The sequence below is a fragment of the Heptranchias perlo genome, chromosome 19, assembly GCF_035084215.1.
Source record: "Heptranchias perlo isolate sHepPer1 chromosome 19, sHepPer1.hap1, whole genome shotgun sequence".
Classification (NCBI taxonomy): Eukaryota; Metazoa; Chordata; class Chondrichthyes; order Hexanchiformes; family Hexanchidae; genus Heptranchias; species Heptranchias perlo.
The window spans coordinates 51,441,156-51,465,661 of record NC_090343.1 but is presented as its reverse complement, the minus strand read 5'-3'; the positions used below and the strand labels follow the sequence as shown (position 1 = coordinate 51,465,661).

The 24,506-nt window shown below is 43.7% G+C and overlaps 1 protein-coding gene across 5 annotated transcripts in view; it reads left to right on the top strand.

The window, feature by feature from the left end:
• pcif1 (phosphorylated CTD interacting factor 1) overlaps positions 1 to 24,506 on the top strand; it is a 144,725-nt gene that overhangs the window by 70,305 nt on the left and 49,914 nt on the right. For all 5 annotated transcript variants that reach the window (XM_068000744.1, XM_068000743.1, XM_068000742.1 and 2 more), the window contains exons 7-9: positions 1,273 to 1,420; positions 21,110 to 21,193; positions 23,857 to 23,956. In XM_068000744.1, the coding sequence (XP_067856845.1) occupies positions 1,273 to 1,420; positions 21,110 to 21,193; positions 23,857 to 23,956 (332 nt within the window). The remainder of the gene's footprint in view (positions 1 to 1,272; positions 1,421 to 21,109; positions 21,194 to 23,856; positions 23,957 to 24,506) is intronic.

Genomic DNA, 24,506 nt, shown 5'->3' with positions numbered 1-24,506 from the left:
CTGCCATAAGGGATTTGGGGCTTTTGACAAACGATGCATGTTCTTGAGCAAGAGCAAATAGGGGACACAGTCTCCACTTAACTTGGTGCTAAAATGCTTCTTCTGATTCAAAGCTGTCAGCCGTGCCTCAGTGGGTAGCACTCTCACCTCTGATTCAGAAGGTCGTGGGTTTGAGTCCTACTCCAGCGACTTGAGCACATAATCTAGGCTGACATAACAGTGCAGTACTGAGGGAGTGCTGCACTGTCGGAGATGACATTTTTCGGATAAGACGTCAAACCAAGGCTCAGTCTGCCCTCTCAGGTGGATGTAAAAGATCCCATTGCACTATTTGAATAAGAACAGGGGAGTTCTTCCCGGTGTCCTGGCCAACATTCATCCATTAACCAACATCACTAAAATAGGTTATCAGGTCATTTATCTCATTGTTGTTTGTGGGAGCTTGCTGTGGACAAATTGGCCACCATACTGCCCTACGTTGCAACAGTGACTATACTTCAAAAGTACTTAATTGGCTGTGAAGTGCTTTGGGATGTCCATGAAAGGCACTATAGAAATGCAAGTCTTTCTTTCAAATAACTAAAGGAGACTTTGTAAGTAATTTTTTTGTCCACATATTGCCCACCTCTCCGTAAGGTTCTGAGTCTTGCTAGGCACCCATCACCCTCTGGTACCTTGCCTTATGTGTCAGCCTAGACAGTGAGTGTTGGCAGGCTAGTTGACTTTGGGGGGCAACACAGCCAAACCGATCCTGTCCTCACCCAAAATCCAATGTGAACTTTCCAGTGTGGGTCACTGGACAGCAATCAGGAGGGAGCAGGAACTCAAGCCTTCTACAATTGAGGCTAGTTGTAGTGTCTCTACTGCCACCTGGGCTTAAATCAGCCAACAGCACAGACCAAGAATCAAATTTGGAATACTCTATGCTGTATGGCTCTGCTGCCTGTACCAACTTAAAGAATTTTTAAGGGACAGGTGTCCCATTGATTTTCAGTTGTTCCATTGCTTATGTGGCATCTGCTTTCAGTTAAAGAACTGTGATTCCGTCACCTGATGTACTCAGGAGACATTAGTTAGTGATGGGCCAGCTGAGGTCAGGTTTTACCGCATCGTACCTAGCAGCTGCTGCTTGAGCTATGAGGAAATGGAATTTTGATCCTCTCTTCCCCAGAAACCCTGGAAACAATCCCTCTTCAGACAAGATTCCCAACTCTGTTGTATTTGAGAAGAGTCTGTGAATCCCATTTAACGTCAGTTTGATTGCTCTGGCAGGCATCGATCCACCTCGTGACTCATTTAATCGCTGGCTTCTGGAGCGGAAGGCGATCGACAGAGGCAAGGACCCATTGCTGCCCAGTGATTGTGATCCTATCGTGTCTCCCTCCATGTTTCGAGAAGTAATGAACGACATTCCTATCAGGTAACATGATATTTCCTTTTGCAATACGGGCTACGAAAAATATTATGCACATACAACCTCCTGCCTTTATAGGCCCCCTGCATGCAGTTTTCCCTCATAACAGTTGCCCCACTCTACAAAGCCCCCTAGCTCCAGTGCACATTGCTGCGATGTAGGCTGCCCATCTCAAATTTGACCCCTTGCCTCTGGGAAAAAATATAACTATTTTTAGCTCGCATACATGCCATATCCCCAACTTAAACCAATTAAAGAAGTGCAGTCTATATTAGTTTAGCGATCCATGCTCCCAGTGGAAAGTGATGCTCGCAGGAACCACGGCTTGGGAAATGGTGGGCACCCATTAATGGATAGAGAATCGTGAGCTGCTGCCTGCCATTGCCTAAGCTGTGGTCCCTGTGAGCACCGCTCCACGCTGACAACGCCAGATCGAGGAACCAGCCCTTATACAAGAATTATCTTTGTAAGTTTCTATAGCTATTGTGGTTCCTTTCATTTAACTAATCGCTGGTAAAAAAGTAGAAAATATCAACGGGATTACACAAAGTCAACATGGATTTATGAAAGGGAAATAGTGTTTGACAAACCTACTGGAGTTTTTTTGAGGGTGTAACTGATAGAATAGGTAAGGAAGAACCAGTGGATGTAGTTTATTTGGATTTTAAGAAGGCCTTTGATAAAGTCCCACATAAGAGGTTAGTGTGCAAAATTAAAGCACATGGGATTGGTGGTAATATAGTGGCATGGATTGAGAATTGGTTAACAGACAGGAAACAGAGAGGAGGAATAAATGGGTCTTTTTCGGGGTGGCAGGCGGTGACTAGTGGGGTCCTGCAGGGATCAGTGCTTGGGCCCCAGCTAGTCACAATATATATCAATGATTTGGATGAGGGAACCAAATGTAATATTTCCAAGTTTGCTGACGACACAAAACTAGGTGAGATTGTGAGTTGTGAGGAGGATGCAAAGAGGCTACAAGGCGATTTAGACAAGTTGAGTGAGTGGGCAAATACATGGCAGATGCAATATAATGTGGATAAATGTGAAGTTATCCACTTCAGAAGGAAAAACAGAAAGGCAGAGTATTATTTAAATGGTGATAGATTGGGAAATGTTGATGTACAAAGGGACCGAGGTGTTCTTGTACACCAGTCACTGAAAGCAAGCAGTTAGGAAGGCGAATGGTATGTTGGCCTTCATTGCAAGAGGATTTGAGTACAGGAGCAAGGATGTCTTACTGCAGTTATACAGTGCCTTGGTGAGACCACACCTGGAGTATTGTGTGCAGTTTTGGTCTCCTTACCTAAGAAAGGATATACTTGCCATAGAGGGAGTGCAGTGAAGGTTCACCAGACTGATTCCTGGGATGGCAGGACTGTTGTATGAGGAGAGATTGGGTCGACTAGGCCTGTATTCACTCACGTTTAGATGAATGAGAGGGGATCTCATTGAAACACACAAAATTCTGACAGGGCCAGACAGACTGGATGCAAGGAGGATGTTTCCCTTGGCTGGGGGGTCCAGAACGAGGGGTCACAGTCTCAGGATACGGGGTAGGACATTTAGGACTGAGATGAGGAGAAATTTCTTCACTCAGAGGGTGGTGAACCTGTGGAATTCTCTACCACAGAAGGCTTTGGAGGCCAAGTCACTGAATATATTTAAGAAGGAACTAGATAGATTTCTAGACACAAAAGGCATCAAGGGGGATGGGGAGAGTGCGGGAATATGGTATTGAGATAGAGGATCAGCCATGATCATATTGAATGGGGAGCAGGCTCAGAGGGCCGAATGGCCTACTCCTGCTCCTATTTTCTTTGTTTCTATGCAATTTCCCCTGCACCATTCTGCAAGCGTGAGTGGTAATTTGTACCATGAAGACCATGCCACAATAGCAAATTCTGGCATGGAAGCGGATTTAGACACAGAGTGTTTCAGTGCTGTTATACGATTACTTTTCCTTCTCTGCTACTGAATTTATCTCTGCTGGTAACATCTGTGAATCCACTATTAGAACTGCTCAGCACAGAAAACCAATGCCAGCGTGTCTTCCTGCTCCTTTAGCAGCCACTCTTCTGGTCACACACCTCAACTATCTTTTCTGACAATTGTGAATCCTTGTTCCCACTCCTCTCCCAATAAAACACTCACCCACATTCAGACATGTATCAGTAAGACGCTGTTTCACATTTTTTTTTATTCGTTCATGGGACATGCGCGTCGCTGGCAAGGCCAGCATTTATTGCCCATCCCATATAGACATGTATCAGTAAAACACTGGACCACATTCAGACACAAAACAGAAAAAAAACCGTTCCCATTCAGACACAAAACAGGAAAACACCGAGCCAATTCAGACACAAAACAGTAAAACGCGGTCTCACGTTCAGACACAAAACAGGTAAGCACTGACCCATATTCAGACGCATTTCAGTAATACACTGACGCACGTTCAGACACGTATCAGTAAAATACTGTTCCACTTTCAGACAAGAATCAGCAAAACACTGTCCCACTTTCAGACAGGAATCAGCAAAACACGGTAAATCGTTGTGATATTGAACGGGAAAACACTGTCCCACATTCAGACATGCATCAGTAAAACACCGTCCAACAATCCGAAATGCATCAGGAAAACACTGTCCAACAATCAGAAATGCATCAGGAAAACACTGTCCCACATTCGGACATGCATCAGTGAAACACTGTCCCACAATCAGAAATGCATCAGTAAAACACTGTCCCACATTCAGACAGGAATCAGTAAAACACTGTCCCACATTCAGACGTATTTCAGTAAAACACTGTCCCACATTCGGACATGCATCAGTAAAACACTGTCCCACATTCAGAAATGCATCAGTAAAACACTGTCCCACATTCAGACAGGAATCAGTAAAACACTGTCCCACATTCAGACATGCATCAGTAAAACACTGTCCCACATTCAGAAATGCATCAGTAAAACACTATCCCACATTCAGAAATGCATCAGTAAAACACTGTCCAACAATCAGAAATGTATCAGGAAAACACTGTCCCACATTCGGACATGCATCAGTAAAACACTGTCCCACATTCAGACAGGAATCAGTAAAACACTGTCCCACATTCAGAAATGCATCAGTAAAACACTGTCCCACATTCAGACAGGAATCAGGAAAACACTGAACCACATTCAGACAGGAATCAGTAAAACACTGTCCCACATTCAGACATGCATCAGTAAAACACTGTCCCACATTCAGACAGGAATCAGGAAAACACTGAACCACATTCAGACAGGAATCAGGAAAACACTGTCCCACATTCAGACAGGAATCAGTAAAACACTGTCCCACATTCAGACGTATTTCAGTAAGACACTGTCCCACATTCAGACATGCATCAGTAAAACACTGTCCCACATTCGGACATGTATCAGTAAAACACTGTCCCACATTCAGACAAGAATCAGTAAAACACTGTCCCACATTCAGACATGCTTCAGTAAAACACTGTCCAACATTCAGACGTATTTCAGTAAAACACTGTCCCACATTCAGACAAGAATCAGTAAAACACTGTCCCACATTCAGACATGCATCAGTAAAGCACTGTCCCACATTCAGACGTATTTCAGTAAAACACTGTCCCACATTCAGACAAGAATCAGTAAAACACTGTCCCACATTCGGACATGCATCAGTAAAACACTGTCCCACATTCAGACATGCATCAGTAAAACACTGTCCCACATTCAGACAAGAATCAGGAAAACACTGTCCCACATTCAGACATGCATCAGTAAAACACTGTCCCACATTCAGACGTATTTCAGTAAAACACTGTCCCACATTCAGACAAGAATCAGTAAAACACTGTCCCACATTCAGACAGGAATCAGTAAAACACTGTCCCACATTCAGACATGTATCAGTAAAACACTGTCTCACATTCAGACAAGAATCAGTAAAACACTGTCCCACATTCAGACATGCATCAGTAAAGCACTGTCCCACATTCAGACGTATTTCAGGAAAACACTGTCCCACATTCGGACATGAATCAGTAAAACACTGTCCCACATTCGGACATGCATCAGTAAAACACTGTCCCACATTCAGACATGCATCAGTAAAACACTGTCCCACATTCAGACATGCATCAGTAAAACACTGTCCCACATTCGGACATGCATCAGTAAAACACTGTCCCACATTCGGACATGCATCAGTAAAATACTGTCCCACATTCGGACATGCATCAGTAAAACACTGTCCCACATTCAGACACGTATCAGTAAAACACTGTCCCACATTCAGACAGGAATCAGTAAAACACTGTCCCACATTCAGACGTATTTCAGGAAAACACTGTCCCACATTCGGACAGGAATCAGTAAAACACTGTCTCACATTCAGACAGGAATCAGTAAAACACTGTCTCACATTCGGACATGCATCAGTAAAACACTGTCCCACATTCAGACAGGAATCAGTAAAACACTGTCCCACATTCAGACAGGAATCAGTAAAACACTGTCCCACATTCAGACAGGAATCAGTAAAACACTGTCCCACATTCAGACAGGAATCAGTAAAACACTGTCCCACATTCGGACATGCATCAGTTAAATACTGTCCCACATTCGGACGTATTTCAGTAAAACACTGTCCCACATTCAGACAGGAATCAGTAAAACACTGTCCCACATTCGGACAGGAATCAGTAAAACACTGCCCACATTCGGACAGGAATCAGTAAAACACTGTCCCACATTCAGACAGGAATCAGTAAAACACTGTCCCACATTCAGAAATGCATCAATAAAACACTGCCCCACATTCAGAAATGCATCAGTAAAACACTGTGCCACATTCAGACAGGAATCAGTAAAACACTGTCCCACATTCAGAAATGCATCAGTAAAACACTGTCCCACATTCAGACAGGAATCAGTAAAACACTGTCCCACATTCAGAAATGCATCAGGAAAACACTGTCCCACATTCAGACAGGAATCAGTAAAACACTGTCCCACATTCGGACATGCATCAGTAAAACACTGTCCCACATTCGGACAGGAATCAGTAAAACACTGTTCCACATTCGGACAGGAATCAGTAAAACACGATCCCACATTCGGACAGGAATCAATAAAACACTGTCTCACATTCAGACAGGAATCAGTAAAACACTGTCCCACATTCGGACAGGAATCAGTAAAACACTGTCCCAGATTCGGACAGGAATCAGTAAAACACTGTCTCACATTCAGACAGGAATCAGTAAAACACTGTCTCACATTCAGACAGGAATGAGTAAAACACTGTCCCACATTCAGACAGGAATCAGTAAAACACTGTCCCACATTCGGACAGGAATCAGTAAAATACTGTCCCACATTCGGACAGGAATCAGGAAAACACTGTCCCACATTCAGACAGGAATCAGTAAAACACTGTCCCACATTCGGACAGGAATCAGTAAAACACTGTCCCACATTCAGACCGGAATCAGTAAAACACTGACCCACATTCAGACGTATTTCAGTAAAGCACTGTCCCACATTCGGACAGGAATCAGTAAAACACTGTCCCACATTCAGAAATGCATCAGTAAAACACTGTCCCACATTCAGACAGGAATCAGGAAAACACTGAACCACATTCAGACAGGAATCAGTAAAACACTGTCCCACATTCAGACATGCATCAGTAAAACACTGTCCCACATTCAGACAGGAATCTTGAAAACACTGTCCCACATTCAGACGTATTTCAGTAAGACACTGTCCCACATTCAGACATGCTTCAGTAAAACACTGTCCCACATTCAGACGTATTTCAGTAAAACACTGTCCCACATTCAGACAAGAATCAGTAAAACACTGTCCCACATTCAGACGTATTTCAGTAAAACACTGTCCCACATTCAGACAAGAATCAGTAAAACACTGTCCCACATTCAGACATGCATCAGTAAAGCACTGTCCCACATTCAGACGTATTTCAGTAAAACACTGTCCCACATTCAGACAAGAATCAGTAAAACACTGTCCCACATTCGGACATGCATCAGTAAAACACTGTCCCACATTCAGACATGCATCAGTAAAACACTGTCCCACATTCAGACAAGAATCAGTAAAACACTGTCCCACATTCAGACAGGAATCAGTAAAACACTGTCCCACATTCAGACATGTATCAGTAAAACACTGTCTCACATTCAGACAAGAATCAGTAAAACACTGTCCCACATTCAGACATGCATCAGTAAAGCACTGTCCCACATTCAGACGTATTTCAGTAAAACACTGTCTCACATTCAGACAGGAATCAGTAAAACACTGTCTCACATTCGGACCTGCATCAGTAAAACACTGTCCCACATTCAGACACGTATCAGTAAAACACTGTCCCACATTCAGACAGGAATCAGTAAAACACTGTCCCACATTCAGACAGGAATCAGTAAAACACTGTCCCACATTCAGACAGGAATCAGTAAAACACTGTCCCACATTCGGACATGCATCAGTTAAATACTGTCCCACATTCGGACGTATTTCAGTAAAACACTGTCCCACATTCAGACAGGAATCAGTAAAACACTGTCCCACATTCGGACAGGAATCAGTAAAACACTGCCCACATTCGGACAGGAATCAGTAAAACACTGTCCCACATTCGGACATGCATCAGTAAAACACTGTCCCACATTCAGACATGCATCAGTAAAACACTGTCCCACATTCAGACATGCATCAGTAAAACACTGTCCCACATTCGGACATGCATCAGTAAAACACTGTCCCACATGCGGACATGCATCAGTAAAATACTGTCCCACATTCGGACATGCATCAGTAAAACACTGTCCCACATTCAGATACGTATCAGTAAAACACTGTCCCACATTCAGACAGGAATCAGTAAAACACTGTCCCACATTCAGACGTATTTCAGGAAAACACTGTCCCACATTCGGACAGGAATCAGTAAAACACTGTCTCACATTCAGACAGGAATCAGTAAAACACTGTCTCACATTCAGACAGGAATCAGTAAAACACTGTCTCACATTCAGACAGGAATCAGTAAAACACTGTCTCACATTCGGACATGCATCAGTAAAACACTGTCCCACATTCAGACAGGAATCAGTAAAACACTGTCCCACATTCAGACAGGAATCAGTAAAACACTGTCCCACATTCAGACAGGAATCAGTAAAACACTGTCCCACATTCAGACAGGAATCAGTAAAACACTGTCCCACATTCGGACATGCATCAGTTAAATACTGTCCCACATTCGGACGTATTTCAGTAAAACACTGTCCCACATTCAGACAGGAATCAGTAAAACACTGTCCCACATTCGGACAGGAATCAGTAAAACACTGCCCACATTCGGACAGGAATCAGTAAAACACTGTCCCACATTCAGACAGGAATCAGTAAAACACTGTCCCACATTCAGAAATGCATCAATAAAACACTGCCCCACATTCAGAAATGCATCAATAAAACACTGCCCCACATTCAGAAATGCATCAGTAAAACACTGTGCCACATTCAGACAGGAATCAGTAAAACACTGTCCCACATTCAGAAATGCATCAGTAAAACACTGTCCCACATTCAGACAGGAATCAGTAAAACACTGTCCCACATTCAGAAATGCATCAGGAAAACACTGTCCCACATTCAGACAGGAATCAGTAAAACACTGTCCCACATTCGGACATGCATCAGTAAAACACTGTCCCACATTCGGACAGGAATCAGTAAAACACTGTCCCACATTCGGACAGGAATCAGTAAAACACTGTCCCACATTCAGACAGGAATCAGTAAAACACTGTCCCACATTCAGAAATGCATCAGTAAAACACTGTCCCACATTCGGACATGCATCAGTAAAACACTGTCCCACATTCAGACACGTATCAGTAAAACACTGTCCACATTCAGACAGGAATCAGTAAAACACTGTCCCACATTCAGACGTATTTCAGGAAAACACTGTCCCACATTCGGACAGGAATCAGTAAAACACTGTCTCACATTCAGACAGGAATCAGTAAAACACTGTCTCACATTCGGACATGCATCAGTAAAACACTGTCCCACATTCAGACAGGAATCAGTAAAACACTGTCCCACATTCAGACAGGAATCAGTAAAACACTGTCCCACATTCAGACAGGAATCAGTAAAACACTGTCCCACATTCAGACAGGAATCAGTAAAACACTGTCCCACATTCGGACATGCATCAGTTAAATACTGTCCCACATTCGGACGTATTTCAGTAAAACACTGTCCCACATTCAGAGAGGAATCAGTAAAACACTGTCCCACATTTGGACAGGAATCAGTAAAACACTGCCCACATTCGGACAGGAATCAGTAAAACACTGTCCCACATTCAGACAGGAATCAGTAAAACACTGTGCCACATTCAGACAGGAATCAGTAAAACACTGTCCCACATTCAGAAATGCATCAGTAAAACACTGTCCCACATTCAGACAGGAATCAGTAAAACACTGTCCCACATTCAGAAATGCATCAGGAAAACACTGTCCCACATTCAGACAGGAATCAGTAAAACACTGTCCCACATTCGGACAGGAATCAGTAAAACACTGTCCCACATTCAGAAATGCATCAGTAAAACACTGTCCCACATTCGGACAGGAATCAGTAAAACACTGTCCCACATTCGGACAGGAATCAGTAAAACACGATCCCACATTCAGAAATGCATCAGTAAAACACTGTCCCACATTCAGACAGGAATCAGTAAAACACTGTGCCACATTCAGACAGGAATCAGTAAAACACTGTCCCACATTCAGAAATGCATCAGTAAAACACTGTCCCACATTCAGACAGGAATCAGTAAAACACTGTCCCACATTCGGACAGGAATCAGTAAAACACTGTCCCACATTTGGACAGGAATCAGTAAAACACTGCCCACATTCGGACAGGAATCAGTAAAACACTGTCCCACATTCAGACAGGAATCAGTAAAACACTGTGCCACATTCAGACAGGAAGCAGTAAAACACTGTCCCACATTCAGAAATGCATCAGTAAAACACTGTCCCACATTCAGACAGGAATCAGTAAAACACTGTCCCACATTCAGAAATGCATCAGGAAAACACTGTCCCACATTCAGACAGGAATCAGTAAAACACTGTCCCACATTCGGACAGGAATCAGTAAAACACTGTCCCACATTCAGACAGGAATCAGTACAACACTGTCCCACATTCAGAAATGCATCAGTAAAATACTGTCCCACATTCGGACAGGAATCAGTAAAACACTGTCCCACATTCGGACAGGAATCAGTAAAACACGATCCCACATTCGGACATGAATCAATAAAACACTGTCTCACATTCAGACAGGAATCAGTAAAACACTGTCCCACATTCGGACAGGAATCAGTAAAACACTGTCCCACATTCGGACAGGAATCAGTAAAACACTGTCTCACATTCAGACAGGAATCAGTAAAACACTGTCTCACATTCAGACAGGAATGAGTAAAACACTGTCCCACATTCAGACAGGAATCAGTAAAACACTGTCCCACATTCGGACAGGAATCAGTAAAATACTGTCCCACATTCGGACAGGAATCAGTAAAACACTGTCCCACATTCGGACAGGAATCAGTAAAACACTGTCCCACATTCAGACCGGAATCAGTAAAACACTGACCCACATTCAGACGTATTTCAGTAAAGCACTGTCCCACATTCGGACAGGAATCAGTAAAACACTGTCCCACATTCAGAAATGCATCAGTAAAACACTGTCCCACATTCAGACAGGAATCAGGAAAACACTGAACCACATTCAGACAGGAATCAGTAAAACACTGTCCCACATTCAGACAAGAATCAGTAAAACACTGTCCCACATTCAGACGTATTTCAGTAAAACACTGTCCCACATTCAGACAAGAATCAGGAAAACACTGTCCCACATTCAGACTTGCATCAGTAAAGCACTGTCCCACATTCAGACGTATTTCAGTAAAACACTGTCCCACATTCAGACAAGAATCAGTAAAACACTGTCCCACATTCGGACATGCATCAGTAAAACACTGTCCCACATTCAGACATGCATCAGTAAAACACTGTCCCACATTCAGACAAGAATCAGTAAAACACTGTCCCACATTCAGACAGGAATCAGTAAAACACTGTCCCACATTCAGACATGTATCAGTAAAACACTGTCTCACATTCAGACAAGAATCAGTAAAACACTGTCCCACATTCAGACATGCATCAGTAAAGCACTGTCCCACATTCAGACGTATTTCAGTAAAACACTGTCTCACATTCAGACAGGAATCAGTAAAACACTGTCTCACATTCGGACCTGCATCAGTAAAACACTGTCCCACATTCAGACACGTATCAGTAAAACACTGTCCCACATTCAGACAGGAATCAATAAAACACTGTCCCACATTCAGACAGGAATCAGTAAAACACTGTCCCACATTCAGACAGGAATCAGTAAAACACTGTCCCACATTCGGACATGCATCAGTTAAATACTGTCCCACATTCGGACGTATTTCAGTAAAACACTGTCCCACATTCAGACAGGAATCAGTAAAACACTGTCCCACATTCGGACAGGAATCAGTAAAACACTGCCCACATTCGGACAGGAATCAGTAAAACACTGTCCCACATTCGGACATGCATCAGTAAAACACTGTCCCACATTCAGACATGCATCAGTAAAACACTGTCCCACATTCAGACATGCATCAGTAAAACACTGTCCCACATTCGGACATGCATCAGTAAAACACTGTCCCACATTCGGACATGCATCAGTAAAATACTGTCCCACATTCGGACATGCATCAGTAAAACACTGTCCCACATTCAGACACGTATCAGTAAAACACTGTCCCACATTCAGACAGGAATCAGTAAAACACTGTCCCACATTCAGACGTATTTCAGGAAAACACTGTCCCACATTCGGACAGGAATCAGTAAAACACTGTCTCACATTCAGACAGGAATCAGTAAAACACTGTCCCACATTCAGAAATGCATCAATAAAACACTGCCCCACATTCAGAAATGCATCAATAAAACACTGCCCCACATTCAGAAATGCATCAGTAAAACACTGTGCCACATTCAGACAGGAATCAGTAAAACACTGTCCCACATTCAGAAATGCATCAGTAAAACGCTGTCCCACATTCAGACAGGAATCAGTAAAACACTGTCCCACATTCAGAAATGCATCAGGAAAACACTGTCCCACATTCAGACAGGAATCAGTAAAACACTGTCCCACATTCGGACATGCATCAGTAAAACACTGTCCCACATTCGGACAGGAATCAGTAAAACACTGTCCCACATTCGGACAGGAATCAGTAAAACACTGTCCCACATTCAGACAGGAATCAGTAAAACACTGTCCCACATTCAGAAATGCATCAGTAAAACACTGTCCCACATTCGGACAGGAATCAGTAAAACACTGTCCCACATTCGGACAGGAATCAGTAAAACACGATCCCACATTCGGACAGGAATCAATAAAACACTGTCTCACATTCAGACAGGAATCAGTAAAACACTGTCCCACATTCGGACAGGAATCAGTAAAACACTGTCCCAGATTCGGACAGGAATCAGTAAAACACTGTCTCACATTCAGACAGGAATCAGTAAAACACTGTCTCACATTCAGACAGGAATGAGTAAAACACTGTCCCACATTCAGACAGGAATCAGTAAAACACTGTCCCACATTCGGACAGGAATCAGTAAAATACTGTCCCACATTCGGACAGGAATCAGTAAAACACTGTCCCACATTCAGAAATGCATCAGTAAAACACTGTCCCACATTCAGACAGGAATCAGGAAAACACTGAACCACATTCAGACAGGAATCAGTAAAACACTGTCCCACATTCAGACATGCATCAGTAAAACACTGTCCCACATTCAGACAGGAATCAGGAAAACACTGTCCCACATTCAGACGTATTTCAGTAAGACACTGTCCCACATTCAGACATGCTTCAGTAAAACACTGTCCCACATTCAGACGTATTTCAGTAAAACACTGTCCCACATTCAGACAAGAATCAGTAAAACACTGTCCCACATTCAGACGTATTTCAGTAAAACACTGTCCCACATTCAGACAAGAATCAGTAAAACACTGTCCCACATTCAGACATGCATCAGTAAAGCACTGTCCCACATTCAGACGTATTTCAGTAAAACAATGTCCCACATTCAGACAAGAATCAGTAAAACACTGTCCCACATTCGGACATGCATCAGTAAAACACTGTCCCACATTCAGACATGCATCAGTAAAACCCTGTCCCACATTCAGACAAGAATCAGTAAAACACTGTCCCACATTCAGACAAGAATCAGTAAAGCACTGTCCCACATTCAGACGTATTTCAGTAAAACACTGTCTCACATTCAGACAGGAATCAGTAAAACACTGTCTCACATTCGGACCTGCATCAGTAAAACACTGTCCCACATTCAGACACGTATCAGTAAAACACTGTCCCACATTCAGACAGGAATCAGTAAAACACTGTCCCACATTCAGACAGGAATCAGTAAAACACTGTCCCACATTCAGACAGGAATCAGTAAAACACTGTCCCACATTCGGACATGCATCAGTTAAATACTGTCCCACATTCGGACGTATTTCAGTAAAACACTGTCCCACATTCAGACAGGAATCAGTAAAACACTGTCCCACATTCGGACAGGAATCAGTAAAACACTGCCCACATTCGGACAGGAATCAGTAAAACACTGTCCCACATTCAGACAGCAATCAGTAAAACACTGTCCCACATTCAGAAATGCATCAATAAAACAGTGCCCCACATTCAGAAATGCATCAGTAAAACACTGTCCCACATTCAGACAGGAATCAGTAAAACACTGTCCCACATTCAGAAATGCATCAGTAAAACACTGTCCCACATTCAGACAGGAATCAGTAAAACACTGTCCCACATTCAGAAATGCATCAGTAAAACACTGTCCCACATTCAGACAGGAATCAGGAAAACACTGTCCCACATTCGGACATGCATCAGTAAAACACTGTCCCACATTTGGACAGGAATCAGTAAAACACTGTCCCACATTCGGACAGGAATCAGTAAAACACTGTCCCACATTCAGACAGGAATCAGTAAAACACTGTCCCACATTCGGACAGGAATCAGTAAAACACGATCCCACATTCGGACAGGAATCAGTAAAACACTGTCTCACATTCAGACAGGAATCAGTAAAACACTGTCCCACATTCGGACAGGAATCAGTAAAACACTGTCCCACATTCGGACAGGAATCAGTAAAACACTGTCTCACATTCAGACAGGAATCAGTAAAACACTGTCTCACATTCAGACAGGAATCAGTAAAACACTGTCCCACATTCAGACAGGAATCAGTAAAACACTGTCCCACATTCGGACAGGAATCAGTAAAACACTGTCCCACATTCGGACAGGAATCAGTAAAACACTGTCCCACATTCGGACAGGAATCAGTGAAACACTGTCCCACATTCGGACAGGAATCAGTAAAACACTGTCCCACATTCGGACAGGAATCAGTAAAACACTGTCCCACATTCAGACATGCATCAGTAAAACACTGTCCCACATTCAGACTAGAATCAGGAAAACACTGTCCCACATTCAGACATGCATCAGTAAAACACTGTCCCACATTCAGACGTATTTCAGTAAAACACTGTCCCACATTCAGACAAGAATCAGTAAAACACTGTCCCACATTCAGACAGGAATCAGTAAAACACTGTCCCACATTCAGACATGTATCAGTAAAACACTGTCTCACATTCAGACAAGAATCAGTAAAACACTGTCCCACATTCAGACATGCATCAGTAAAACACTGTCCCACATTCAGACGTATTTCAGTAAAACACTGTCCCACGTTCAGACAGGAATCAGTAAAACACTGTCCCACATTCGGACATGCATCAGTAAAACACTGTCCCACATTCAGACATGCATCAGTAAAACACTGTCCCACATTCGGACATGCATCAGTAAAATACTGTCCCACATTCGGACATGCATCAGTAAAATACTGTCCCACATTCGGACATGCATCAGTAAAACACTGTCCCACATTCAGACACGTATCAGTAAAACACTGTCCCACATTCAGACAGGAATCAGTAAAACACTGTCCCACATTCAGACGTATTTCAGGAAAACACTGTCCCACATTCGGACAGGAATCAGTAAAACACTGTCTCACATTCAGACAGGAATCAGTAAAACACTGTCTCACATTCGGACATGCATCAGTAAAACACTGTCCCACATTCGGACAGGAATCAGTAAAACACTGTCCCACATTCAGACACGTATCAGTAAAACACTGTCCCACATTCAGACAGGAATCAGGAAAACACTGTCCCACATTCGGACAGGAATCAGTAAAACACTGCCCACATTCAGACAGGAATCAGTAAAACACTGTCCCACATTCAGACAGGAATCAGTAAAACACTGTCCCACATTCAGAAATGCATCAATAAAACACTGCCCCACATTCAGAAATGCTTCAGTAAAACACTGTGCCACATTCGGACAGGAATCAGTAAAACACTGTCCCACATTCAGAAATGCATCAGTAAAACACTGTCCCACATTCAGACAGGAATCAGTAAAACACTGTCCCACATTCAGAAATGCATCAGTAAAACACTGTCCCACATTCAGACAGGAATCAGTAAAACACTGTCCCACATTCGGACAGGAATCAGTAAAACACGATCCCACATTCGGACAGGAATCAGTAAAACACTGTCTCACATTCAGACAGGAATCAGTAAAACACTGTCCCACATTCGGACAGGAATCAGTAAAACACTGTCCCACATTCGGACAGGAATCAGTAAAACACTGTCTCACATTCAGACAGGAATCAGTAAAACACTGTCTCACATTCGGACAGGAATCAGTAAAACACTGTCCCACATTCGGACAGGAATCAGTAAAACACTGTCCCACATTCAGACAGGAGTCAGTAAAACACTGTCCCACATTCGGACAGGAATCAGTAAAACACTGTCCCACATTCGGACAGGAATCAGTAAAACACTGTCCCACATTCAGACAGGAATCAGTAAAACACTGTCCCACATTCAGACAGGATTCAGTAAAACACTGTCTCACATTCAGACAGGAATCAGTAAAACACTGTCCCACATTCAGACAGGAATCAGTAAAATACTGTCCCACATTCAGACTGGAATCTTCAGCTGCTGCATCAATGACCTTCCCTCCATCATAAGGTCAGAAATGGGGATGTTCGCTGATGACTGCACAGTGTTCAGTTCCATTCGCAAACCCTCAGATAATGAAGCAGTCCGAGCCCGCATGCAGCAAGACCTGGACAACATCCAGGCTTGGGCTCAAAAGTGGCAAGTAACATTCGCGCCAGACAAGTGCCAGGCAATGACCATCTCCAACAAGAGAGAGTCTAACCACCTCCCATTGACATTCAACGGCATTACCATCGCCGAATCCCCCACCATCAACATCCTGGGAGTCACCATTGACCAGAAACTTCACTGGACCAGCCATATAAATACTGTGGCTACGAGAGCAGGTCAGAGGCTGGGTATTCTGCGGCGAGTGACTCACCTCCTGACTCCCCAAAGCCTTTCCACCATATACAAGGCACAAGTCAGGAGTGTGATGGAATACTCTCCACTTGCCTGGATGAGTGCAGCTCCAACAACACTCAAGAAGCTCGACACCATCCAAGATAAAGCAGCCCGCTTGATTGGCACCCCATCCACCACCCGAAACATTCACTCCCTTCCCCACCGGTGCACTGTGGCTGCAGTGCGTACCATCCACAGGATGCACTGCAGCAACTCGCCAAGGCTTCTTCGACAGCACCTCCCAAACCCGCGACCTCTACCACCTAGAAGGACAAGAGCAGCAGGCGCATGGGAACAACACCACCTGCACGTTCCCCTCCAAGTCACACACCATCCCGACTTGGAAATATATCGCCGTTCCTTCATTGTCGCTGGGTCAAAATCCTGGAACTCCCTTCCCAACAGCACTGTGGGAGAACCGTCACCACACAGACTGCAGCGGTTCAAGAAGGCGGCTCACCACCACCTTCTCGAGGGCAATTCGGGATGGGCAATAAATGCTGGCCTCGCCAGCGACGCCCACATCCCGTGAACGAATTTTAAAAAAATCAGGAAAACACTGTCCCACATTCAGAAATGCATCAGTGAAACACTGTCCCACATTCAGAAATGCATCAGTGAAACACTGTCCCACATTCAGAAATGCATCAGTGAAACACTGTCCCACATTCAGACACGTATCAGGAAAACACTGTCCCACATTCAGAAATGCATCAGAAAAAAACTGTCCCACATTCGTACACGGATCAGTAAAACACTGTCCCACACTCAGACAGGAATCAGTAAAACACTGTCCCACATTCAGACAGGAATCAGTAAAACACTGTCCCACATTCAGACAGGAATCAGTAAAACACTGTCTCACATTCAGACAGGAATCAGTAAAACACTGTCCCACATTCAGACAGGAATCAGTAAAACGCTGTCCCACATTCGTACACGGATCAGTAAAACACTGTCCCACACTCAGACAGGAATCAGTAAAACACTGTCCCACATCCAGACAGGAATCAGTAAAACACTGTCTCACATTCAGACAGGAATCAGTAAAACACTGTCCCACATTCGGACAGGAATCAGTAAAACACTGTCCCACATTCAGACAGGAATCAGTAAAACACTGTCCCACATTCAGACAGGAATCAATAAAACACTGTCCCACATTCAGACAGTAATCAGTAAAACACTGTCCCACATTCAGACAGGGATCAGTAAAACACTGTCCCACATTCAGACATGTATCAGTAAAACACTGACCCACATTCAGAGAGGAATCAGTAAAACACTGTCCCACGTTCAGACAGTAATCAGTAAAACACTGTCCCACATTCAGACAGGGATCAGTAAAACACTGTCCCACATTCAGACATGTATCAGTAAAACACTGACCCACATTCAGAGAGGAATCAGTAAAACACTGTCCCACATTCAGACAGGAATCAATAAAACACTGTCCCACATTCAGACAGGAATCAGTAAAACACTGTCCCACATTCAGACAGGAATCAGTAAAACACTGTCTCACATTCAGACAGGAATCAGTAAAACACTGTCCCACATTCAGACAGGAATCAGTAAAACACTGTCCCACATTCGTACACGGATCAGTAAAACACTGTCCCACACTCAGACAGGAATCAGGAAAACACTGTCCCACATCCAGACAGGAATCAGTAAAACACTGTCTCACATTCAGACAGGAATCAGTAAAACACTGTCCCACATTCGGACAGGAATCAGTAAAACACTGTCCCACATTCAGACAGGAATCAGTAAAACACTGTCCCACATTCAGACAGGAATCAGTAAAACACTGTCCCACATTCAGACAGGAATCAGTAAAACACTGTCCCACATTCGGACATGCATCAGTTAAATACTGTCCCACATTCGGACGTATTTCAGTAAAACACTGTCCCACATTCAGACAGGAATCAGTAAAACACTGTCCCACATTCGGACAGGAATCAGTAAAACACTGTCCCACATTCGGACAGGAATCAGTAAAACACTGTCCCACATTCAGACAGGAATCAGTAAAACACTGTCCCACATTCAGAAATGCATCAATAAAACACTGCCCCACATTCAGAAATGCATCAGTTAAACACTGTGCCACATTCAGACAGGAATCAATCAAACACTGTCCCACATTCAGAAATGCATCAGTAAAACAGTGTCCCACATTCAGACAGGAATCAGTAAAACACTATCCCACATTCAGAAATGCATCAGTAAAACACTGTCCCACATTCGGACAGGAATCAGTAAAACACTGTCCCACATTCGGACAGGAATCAGTAAAACACTGTCCCACATTCAGAAATGCATCAGTAAAACACTGTCCCACATTCAGAAATGCATCAGTAAAACACTGTCCCACATTCTGACATGTATCAGTAAAACACTGTCCCACATTCAGACAGGAATCAGTAAAACACTGTCCCACATTCAGAAATGCATCAGTAAAACACTGTCCCACATTCAGAAATGCATCAGTAAAACACTGTCCCACATTCAGACATGTATCAGTAAAACTCTGTCCCACATTCAGACATGTATCAGTCGAACACTGCCCCACATTCAGACATGTATCAGTAAAACTCTGTCCCACATTCAGACATGTATCAGTCGAACACTGTCCCACATTCAGACATGTAGCAGTAAAACACTGTCCCACATTCAGACATGTATCAGTCGAACACTGTCCCACATTCGGACATGCATCAGTAAAACTCTGTCCCACATTCAGACAGGAATCAGTAAAACACTGTCCCACATTCAGAAATGCATCAGTAAAACACTGTCCCACATTCAGAAATGCATCAGTAAAACACTGTCCCACATTCAGACATGTATCAGTAAAACTCTGTCCCACATTCAGACATGTATCAGTCGAACACTGTCCCACATTCAGACATGTATCAGTAAAACACTGTCCCACATTCAGACATGTATCAGTCGAACACTGTCCCACATTCAGACATGTATCAGTAAAACTCTGTCCCACATTCAGACATGTATCAGTCGAACTCTGTCCCACATTCAGACATGTATCAGTCGAACACTGCCCCACATTCAGACATGTATCAGTAAAACTCTGTCCCACATTCAGACATGTATCAGTCGAACACTGTCCCACATTCAGACATGTAGCAGTAAAACACTGTCCCACATTCAGACATGTATCAGTCGAACACTGTCCCACATTCAGACATGTATCAGTCGAACACTGTCCCACATTCAGACATGTATCAGTAAAACTCTGTCCCACATTCAGACAGGAATCAGTAAAACACTGTCCCACATTCAGACATGTATCAGTCGAACACTGTCCCACATTCAGACACGTATCAGTAAAATACTGTCCCACATTCAGACACATATCAGTGTCATACTGTCCCACATTCAGACACGTATCAGTAAAATACTGTCCCACATTCAGACACGTATCAGTGTAATACTGTCCCACATTCAGACACGTATCAGTAAAATACTGTCCCACATTCAGACACGTATCAGTGTAATACTGTCCCACATTCAGACACGTATCAGTAAAATACTGTCCCACATTCAGACACATATCAGTGTAATACTGTCCCACATTCAGACACGTATCAGTAAAATACTGTCCCACATTCAGACACGTATCAGTGTAATACTGTCCCACATTCAGACACGTATCAGTAAAATACTGTCCCACATTCAGATATGTATCAGTCGAACACTGACCCGCATTCAGACATGGTTTGTTTGAGTCTCTCAATTGAGGACTGTTGGAAGGACCTTTGCATAATTGTTATAGATACAGACTCAGCAGTTTGTTGTAATTTATGTAAGCGCAGCATTGCCGTCTGCGTTCAGTAGGGCACAGTGAAGTCGATGTGATGCCTTGATGAAGTTTGGTCTTCAATTTACAGATTGTCTCGGATTAAATACAGGGAGGAAGCCAGGAAACTGCTGTTCAAATATGCAGAGTCAGCGAAGCGGATGATCGAATCCAGGTAGGTTCTCGGGTTCAGGCTTTCGGACAGACTCACTCTGTGATGTTTTCTGTTTCAATATTCAGACTGACTCTCTGTGGGATATTTCCAGTCTCAGATACTGTGTGGTATTCCCTCATTTGCTCCAGCAAGTGTCACTGGGTGGGAGGGCTCCTGGAGGTCGAAAACAATGATGAGGTTGTAAGTAGATATTCAGTAAAGTGTAATGGTGGTTATTTGAAATAATTTTACCATGTGCTCCTGAACTGTAAGCCCCATGCAATAATACAACGATAGATTCTGTCCTTCCCAACTTGGTTGGTTGGTGGTGGGTTCAATTTGAGCTGATGTATTAAGAGAATCACATCCCCAGGACATATTCCTGAAAGATGCTCAATATGTGTGGAGAGAATGGTTTTGGTGAACAGTGCCAGCAGCTGCTGACTCACCTTGAAGGTGCTGTGCTGAGGCTGGTGAATTGGATTCTGTTTGAGACACGTGAACCCACGGTATCGAGAGCGCTGTTGTGGTTTTAATTCACAAGTAGAAGATTTTAGTGAGACTGAAAACTATTGAGGAATCTCACTGATATCGGTAGCTCTTAAGGTGGCTGTTCGGTGACTCAAAGTAGATGCTTTGGAGTCAGGCACAGGCTGATTCTGTTCTTGTGAGGAATGAGTAGGGTTTATACAAGATCTTAGAATCATGTGAGGCTTAGCGGAAACCCACTTGCATTGCTTTCATCAATTTTTAATGAGGCTTTTGACCTAGAAACCCTCACAGAGAAGCTGGAAGCTATGGGAGTACAAGCCAAATCTTATTATATCAGAGATGTGTACTCCAGATAGGAGACTCACTGAACCTCTCTCTCTCGAAACAGGAGTGCCAATAGTCACCCATGTTAACCGATACCTTCATCAACGATGGCATTGTAAGGGTTGGAAATCAGTCTTTCTGAAAGAATTACAGTGCTCTTTCTCACAGGTTATGTGCCAATGGAGGACACACCTGTGGATCTGGTGCCCCACACTTACCATCCTGAGCAACGTGCTAACCAGTGGGACATGGTGGTGGGGGTATCCAATTGTGGTAGTATGGCTTTGCATGGATCAAGAAAAGATCTCAAAGATATTGATTGGAAGATGCAAGAGGTGTCCATCCGACTTGTTGACTGATATTGGTACCTGGTTTAGCCTGGACTTTTAGGACCATGCTGAAGCACGAAAGAGCAGTTTAGTCTTTCTCATCTTTCTTCAGTGACAGACGAGTCCCAAAGAAGGTGAAGCTTGTACCCAAACAATTCTCCTTCATGGTTTGGAACTCCCAGGCATGCAACGGAAGGGCTTTATTTGGCCCAATGTGAGACCCAGAACGAAACTGTGAGGTGGATTTGTGGCAAAAAGAGGAAATGACTGCAGAGAGAGGGCGAGCGGAGCACCATGGAGGGGTGTTGGGGTCACTGTAGGCACATCTCTTTTCCTAAACATAAGAATCTGGATTAAGCAGCTGGTGATGAGCATTGGATTTGGACATAAAAAGCTTCCAGGTGGCTGACATGTTGCAAGCTGCTCTGCATAGTCCTTCTACCAAACTGAAGGCAGATATGCAAATGAGGACACTCTTGAGACCTGGGATGACAGCTGCTGGAAGGTGTTACCTGGAAAACACACAAGCTCACGTATGAAGAGTTTTGTGCCCACAGTGATCGCGTGGCAGAGAGGCAAACAGGTGCTCCTGAAGCTGTGTACCGCCACCTGGTGGATCCACTGTTCGATAGGATACTTTGATATTTTGGTCAGGAAGATTGTGGCAAGACAGTCACATTTTCTATGGCAAGCTGCTCACAATGGCAGTCATGAGGAATTCCTGCTACCAGTTAAGCGAGGGCTCAAACCTTTGCTTATCTAATGACTGATTAGTAACTATCCTCTGGAGAAGGAGAGAGATAAATGGGGTCTCTTTGGGCTTGAGTTGGCTTCAAGGTGACATATCTGCCAATGGAACATTGGAAACATGCCAACCCTGTATGGCAGACTATGTAATCTGATAGCTGAGCCTGGTGGGCTGTTGATTGAGAAGGGTACTGTTAATGATTTAGCAGCCATCCTGACTCATTAATAGGACCTCTTGGATAGATGCCACCAAGAGCTGGGATATTTTCTATTTGGCTCCAGATATCCTTGCAACCAATGGTGTAATGAGTGGAGTGACCCTAATGAGTCGAGCAGCAGGTAGGCTGCTCTGTGTTAACTGGTGAACTCCAGCAGTACCCATGCACACACTTGGGGACCCCCTAAACCCTAGCTCTTGCCAACTGAATTTAAGTAGATGGGATGTGTCCCTAAGGGGAAAGATGTATTCATCATCCCTGTCAGGCAGTGGATTTCTCGTAGCTTGATTTGGAGACTCGTACCCATGGTGATAGATTCGTGCACATGTAAGACAACATGCTGATCAGAAAAAACACAGCATTTTAGCTGTTGTGGAGTTCTCCCCAAGCATGTTGGGAGCAGTGCACTTAATAGACAGAGTGATAATAATGAACAATAACAGAAAGAGTCTGTGGGTTTCAGGCCGTGAGAAGGATTTTGACCTCTTCCTGTTATTTGGTCAGTAAATGTGTGTGAGTAGCAAGCTAGCAGCTTATTTTGCCCTGCTCACTATATATATGGTGCTTCCCTCAGGAACGCTACCCCAGATGTCAGGAAAACCGTGAAGTGGAATGTTGAAGATACTTTCAACTGGTTGCGAAAGGAACCGTCTGCCACAAAGGAAGATTATATGGTAAGGTTGCGCGGTAATGGGAAGAGTATGATTACAAGGTAAGGGGATGATCACAAAGTAAGGGGATCATTACAGGATAAAGGGATCAAGATTACTGGATAGAATCATAGAAAGTTACGGCACAGAAGGAGGTCATTTGGCTCATCATGTCCGTGCCAGCCGAAAGAGAGCTATCCAGCTTAATCCCATTTTCCAGCACTTGGCCTGTAGGTTACGGCACTTCAGGTGCACGTCCAAGTACTTTTTAAATGAGTTGAGGGTTTCTGCCTCTACCACCCTTTCAGGCAGTGGGTTCCAGACCCCCACCACCCTCTGGGCGAAAAGGTTTCTCCTCAGCTCCCCTCTGATCCTTCTACCAATTACTTTAAATCTATGCCCCCTGGTTATTGACATCTCTGCTAAGGGAAATGGGACTAGATAGAGTGGATAGGAAGGACCTGTCATAATTTATACACCTCAATTAAATCTGCCCTCAGCCTCCTTTGTTCCAAAGAGAACAACCCCAGCCTATCCAATCTTTTCTCATAGCTAAAATTCTCCAGCCCTGGCA